Source organism: Salvia miltiorrhiza, chromosome 2, assembly GCF_028751815.1.
Source record: "Salvia miltiorrhiza cultivar Shanhuang (shh) chromosome 2, IMPLAD_Smil_shh, whole genome shotgun sequence".
Lineage (NCBI taxonomy): Eukaryota > Viridiplantae > Streptophyta > Magnoliopsida > Lamiales > Lamiaceae > Salvia > Salvia miltiorrhiza.
The window spans coordinates 46131464-46137485 of NC_080388.1; the positions used below are offsets into that span (position 1 = coordinate 46131464).

Genomic DNA, 6022 nt, shown 5'->3' on the forward strand with positions numbered 1-6022 from the left:
GTAAAATTAAATACATTATGTTGATCTAGAAATTATAGAAATTTCTAATGACATTTAAGAAATTACCAATATCTAGGAGTACTAGTATACTACATATAGCTATGCACAATCTAAAAATGTGGTTTCCTTTGTGAATTTTCTGAAGAGCTGTCGGTCGTTGCTGCTTTATTTTACTTGTACAAGAATCAATGTTTTGTTTATTATTGGATAGTTGATTTTGTCAAACTGAGATGGCAAATTTCCTGAATTTCGTGTTCTTCGAAAACTGAACATGTTTGGTGTTTAAACTTTAATTTTGTCTTAATACTACTATATAGTATACTACTAATATACAGCTATAAATCGATGTTGGATCTGTCTCGCTTTCTTCTTCAAATTTACTAATCAATTACTTGAGTCTTCATCCTTCAACCTTACACGGCTAATTATATTTTATTAAAAAATTAATTCGGCAACCATTGCATGATTAGCTCTCACTTTAATTACTTTATTACGTCATACAGCATTATTAATGCTCTAAATGGAGCATATATGCTACTTTTCGGTGTTCGTGTTTTGATTTCTGTGATGTTACTAGCTAGGAAAAAAAAGCTAATGTATATTAATACTTGCAAAAGCATATTAATTTTTCAATAATGCTATTTGGACAAAATTTGTCCGGACAAAATTTAATTAAATACTTTATAAAATAAATTTATCTATAAAATTTGATTCAAAATAAAATAGGATTTAACTAGTTTTATTGTTTTCCTTATATTGTAATTTTTTTGTAATTTTTTAATAACCTTTTTAATTATTGTTATTTTTAAAGTACACAAACTACAAATAAAATAATAAAAAATAATAATAATTGTTAAAAAATTACGAAAAAACTACAATATGGAAAAAACAATAAAACTAGTTAAATCTTTTTAAAACTTGAATCAAAATTTATAAATAAATTAATTTTTAAAAAATTTTAACTTGATTTTTGTTTGGACAAATTTTGTCCAAATAGCACTACTCTTAATTTTTTGCTAAAGATGATATTAAACTATGGGGGATTTGTAAAAATGCCCACATCCTTATAAAAATTTGTAAAACTGCCCATTATAAGAAGTGGGCATTTTTATATATTAACACTTAAACTATTGTACTCGTCGTCAACCAGTGACTCTCCTTTAAGTTTCCTTTTATAGAATAGTGATCCAGATGGGAACATATAAGTTAGTCTAGTCAGGGACGGAGGCAGGGGGGGCTATAGCCCCCTCCCAAATTCTGAGTTTTTTTTTTGTTTTTTTTTTTATAAATATATATAAATATATGTTTATACCTATTATAAAATAATTTTATTTTTTAAAAGAGTATTTGGTTATTATATTCTCACATCTATACTATATTAAAAGAGCAGTTTTCAATTTGAAATTGATTTCAAATCAATTTGAAATTGATTTGAATGGCGATTTTGTGATTCCTTCAAAAAATAATGTCATATTATATATATATACACAAAAAATGGATTAAACTAACTTAAATTAAATTACAACTTACAAATCCCACGTCTAAAAAAATGGAGCATGCACTAAAAACTGCATTTTTTACGTGCAATGCATTACTAATTTATTTCACACTAATTCAACAAAATATATTAATTACTTAGAAAACACTATTCAAATATATTTATTCAATTTGATTTTCTTTTAAATTCATCAACTTTAATTTATAAAAAAATATTCAATATGGATGTTAAATTAAAGATAATGACGATATCTTTAATTTGATGTAAAAATTATAAAAAATAAATTTAAAACCAATAAGTTATTATAGTTTAAAGTCACCAAATTATTTTTTTCTCTCTCCTCTCTCTTCTCTCCTCTATCATCTCCTCTCTCATTTCTCATTTTTTAAAATTCACGGTTCTTTCATTCCTTTTTCCATATTTTTTTTATTTTATTTTTTATGTTTTTACTATAGATCAGTATTTTTTATATTTTACTATTTATATTTTTATTATATCAGTTTAATGCAATTACAATGATGAAACTTATATTTGTTCATTTTAGAAATCTTTAGCTTAAAAATATTTTTTTAAAGGTCAACTTTATATTAATATAAATTTGTAGATAAATAACTTTTTTTTTTTTTTTTTTTGATAAGAAAAGTAAATATTATAGAACGAAAAGGCACCAGTAGTACCAAGAAGATTACAAAATCATGGGGGATTCATCATTCGACATCCACCTATGAATCCCAACTCCATCATTAACAAAACCAAAAATTCTACCCCAACTCCACACTCTAGCTTTGATTTCTCCAAACAGGTTTGCACTCTCCCATCTTTTGTTCTCAAATCTACTCTCATTACGCATTTTCCAGATAAGCCAAGTAGTACAACACCAAAGAGCCATCAAGAGCTTCTTATTTCTTTTCTGGCCACTCAAACTAGTAAAGAACTGAAAGTGCGAGGACACTTCATATGGCTGCGCCATGCTAACTCCGAGCCATTGAAAGATTGCTTCCCATACCTTTGAGGTCTTTGGACAGTGGATCAACAAGTGGTTCGTGGATTCCTGCCGATGAAAACAGGCGTTACATCCCACCTCGACATCACACAGCATCACATTTCTTCTCAAGAGATTGTCACACGTCGGAATTCTGTTCTTCAAAATTCTCCATGCGGTAAGCTTGACTTTGTTTGGAATAGGGATCTTCCACACCTTCGTACTCATATCAGTTTCCTCCACCGCCTCTGTAGTCTCGTTTGCTTGATCTTTAATAGCTTCATAAGCGGACTTGGTTGTAAAGCCTCTCCCAATGTCGCCACTCCATGTCCATCCGTCCTTGTTACCTGCACACAGATTAGTACCAGAAACAAGACTAAGCAACTCCGAAACTCCTTCCCTCTCTCTCTCAAATAGCTCTCTTCTCCACCTTAAATCCCAACACCATCCAGTATCAGTCCATTCCCCAACTTCACAGATTGGAGCTTCTTTATTAGCACTCAACTGAAAAAGTCTAGGAAAAGTAAACTTCAACGGCTTTTGTCCAACCCACCACTGACTCCAGAATTTAAAGGTCTTCCCATCCCCCACCTTTGGCTTCAAATTTTGAACAAACCAAAAATTTCTCGCCCCTCCCGCCGCAGAGACGATCTTCGGCCACCACCCATCTCTAAATCTACCTTTCCCCGCGTTTTCCAGACCTGTCTCTCCCCACTCAACCTCACCATAAATGGACCTAACAATTTTAGCCCAAAGCATGTCCCTTCCAGTAAGGTACCGCCACAACCATTTAACGACAAGTGCCTGATTAAACCACTCAATATTTTTAAGCCCCAAGCCTCCTTCATCTTTTGAAGCACAAAGCACCTTCCATTTCACCCAAGTAATCGCACTTTTACTAGAACCCCCTCCCCACAGAAAATTACCAAGTAAAGCATTTAGAGAACTCACAATTGATTTTGGTAAACAGGTAAAAGAGAGCTGGTAAATCGGTATAGATTGAAGCACAGCCTTCACCAAAGTCACTCGGCCCGCGAGAGAGAACTTCCCATTTTTCCACGAATCGATTTTCTTTCTCACCTTCTCAACCAAGTATTTCCAATCAGCAACCTTTTTGCCCTTGCTACCCACTTTAATACCGAGGTAATTGAAAGGTAAGGAGCCTACATCACAACCCAAAACAGCCGCCATCCTCTCGATCTTATCCTCCTCGACCCCAACTCCGAAGAGACAACATTTTTTGAAATTGACGGCAAGCCCTGACAGTAGCTGGAACACTCTGAGAATCCTTTTAACTGCCACTGCATTTCTTTCATCATCCTCCATCAAGAAGACCGTGTCATCGGCGTATTGGAGGTGCGAAATTGAAATGAAATCATTTCCTACCTTTACCGGCTTAATCAGCTCCTTCTCAACAGCTCTCGTGATCAAAGAGTGGAGCCCCTCCGCTGCAATAAGAAAGAGAAATGGGGAAAGCGGATCCCCCTGCCGTAATCCTCTTTCTAAACACACCTCACCAGATGGAGATCCATTCACCAAAATATTCGTCGTCGCCGAGGAGATACAACCTCGAATCCATTTCCTCCATAATGGTTCAAAATCCATTCTTTGAAGCATTAAATCCAAGAAATCCCACTCGACGGAGTCATATGCTTTCGCAAAATCCACCTTGAAGATAATCCTCCCTTTTCTCTTCTTAGTAGCCTCCGCGATTGCTTCATTTAGAACCACGACCCCATCAAGGATGTAACGGCCGCCAATGAAGGCGCTCTGATTATCCGAAATAACTGAATCCATGACCTGTTTCATCCTATTCGCCAAAACCTTCGCAATGACTTTGTAGAGGCTACAAATAAGTGAAATAGGCCTAAACACCTCAAGTGAGCAAGCTCCTTCTTTTTTAGGAATGAGAACGATGAATGAAGAGTTACATCCCCGAGGGATTTTGCCATTGGAGTGAAATTCAGTCATCACCTTTAAAAAATCTTTCTTGATAATCTCCCATGACGCTTTCCAGAACTTGAGGTTAAAGCCATCCGGTCCCGGGCTCTTGTCACCGTCACAACTCCAAATGGCCTCTTTAATTTCTGATTCTGAAAAAGTTTTGATCAGCTCCGCATTATTCGCTGCAGAAACTTTCCGAGCAGTGAAATCTCCCGGTATCATAGGTAGGACGCGCGGCGTCTTCTTGAAGTGATTCTCGAAGAACGTTTTGACGTTCTCCTTAATGGTCTTTGGATCCTCGATCCAGCAGCCCCCAACATCAAGCCCTGCAATTTCATTCTTCTTTCTTCTCCCAACAATTGCTTTGTGATAAAAACTAGTATTCAGATCGCCCTCCTTGACCCATTTGACTTTCGCCTTTTGTTGGAGAAGACTACATTTTTCTTTGGATTTAAGGAAAATCTTTGCTCGTAATTCATTTCTCCTGCTTGTCTCACTCTCCTCAAGACCAAAGGTGTCATCAAAAATGTCCAGCTCCTGAAGTTCATCCTTAAGATCTGTCAATCCGTGCTCAATGTTGCCATAAATCCTCAGATTCCACTCTTTCAACGCACTCTTCACCAATTTCAATTTCTCTTTGAACACAAAGCAGCTCCATCCTTCAATCTTAGCTTCATCCCAAGATTTCCTTACCAACGCGCAAAAATCTGGGTGGGAGAGCCAAGAATTGAGGAACCTAAAAGGTTTGGGTCCCCAGTTCTTGGTTTTTGTAGTCAGAAAGATCGGACAATGATCCGACACTGATCTCTGAAGCCCCCTTCCGACTGTGTCCGGCCATTCCTGCATCCATTTCTCGTTGACCATAAATCTGTCTAGTTTGCTCTTACATCCTCCACCAGGTTGATACCACGTAAACTTTCTCCCCTGTGTTCTGATTTCCAGCAGATTACTTTGCCGAATAAAAGCGTCAAAAGACCTTGCATCTGCTTGATTAAAGACAGCACCTTTCCCCACCCTTTCTCCCGGATCACGCACTGCGTTGAAGTCGCCAAGAAAACACAGGCAAGAGTCTTTGTTTTGAAGAGCAATGAGCTGTAATGTATCCCACAAAGATTCCTTTTCGGTGGTTCCCATGGGCGCATACACATTAACAAAACAACAATGCAGGCCTCCTTGTAGCCAAATCCCATTAACAATAACAGCCCCCGTCACGTTCCATTTACTAGTTGCCACAAACTTATCCTTGTTCCAGACCGATAGTATTCCACCCGATCTGCCTTCTGACTCCCTCACAGCCCAATCAAAATTACTCCTCCCCCACCACTTATCACACATTGAGGAACAGAAAATTTCCATTTTGGTTTCCTGAACAAAACAAAAATCTAAAGCATTTTTCCTAACCAATTCTCCGATATCACTCTGTTTAATGGAACTCCCCAAGCCTCTAATGTTGTAAGATAGAATATTCATTAAAAACCTGTTTCAATATCACCCACGACCGTCGGATGTCCTGCCTTTGCTCTTTGCTCCTTCAATTGCTCGATCATGACCGCGTCTTGGTGATTGCTCGACAAACCCAACTTCTTGGCAAAGATCCA

General features: G+C 36.8%; 1 protein-coding gene across 1 annotated transcript; it reads right to left on the reverse strand.

The window, feature by feature from the left end:
* Nucleotides 1–2823: 2823 nt before the first annotated feature.
* LOC131009610 (uncharacterized) lies at nt 2824–5759 on the reverse strand. The gene is made up of 5 exons (XM_057937024.1): nt 5213–5759; nt 4862–4981; nt 4455–4750; nt 4117–4304; nt 2824–2827 (listed from the first exon to the last, which is right to left on the reverse strand). Exons 1-5 carry the CDS (start codon nt 5757–5759, stop codon nt 2824–2826), a joined length of 1155 nt encoding a protein of 384 aa, XP_057793007.1.
* Nucleotides 5760–6022: the final 263 nt, after the last annotated feature.

Excerpts from the sequence above, each read along its gene's own strand:
- LOC131009610 (XM_057937024.1), bottom strand. The coding sequence starts at position 5,759 with ATGTGTGATAAGTGGTGGGGGAGGAGTAATTTTGATTGGGCTGTGAGG. Across the intron at positions 4,751-4,861 it reads CCTTAAATCCAAAGAAAAAT|GGCTTGATGTTGGGGGCTGC; the intron begins GTAGTCTTCTCC and ends ATGAAATTGCAG. Across the intron at positions 4,305-4,454 it reads TCAAGAAAGATTTTTTAAAG|GTTTTGGCGAATAGGATGAA; the intron begins GTGATGACTGAA and ends GTCATTGCGAAG.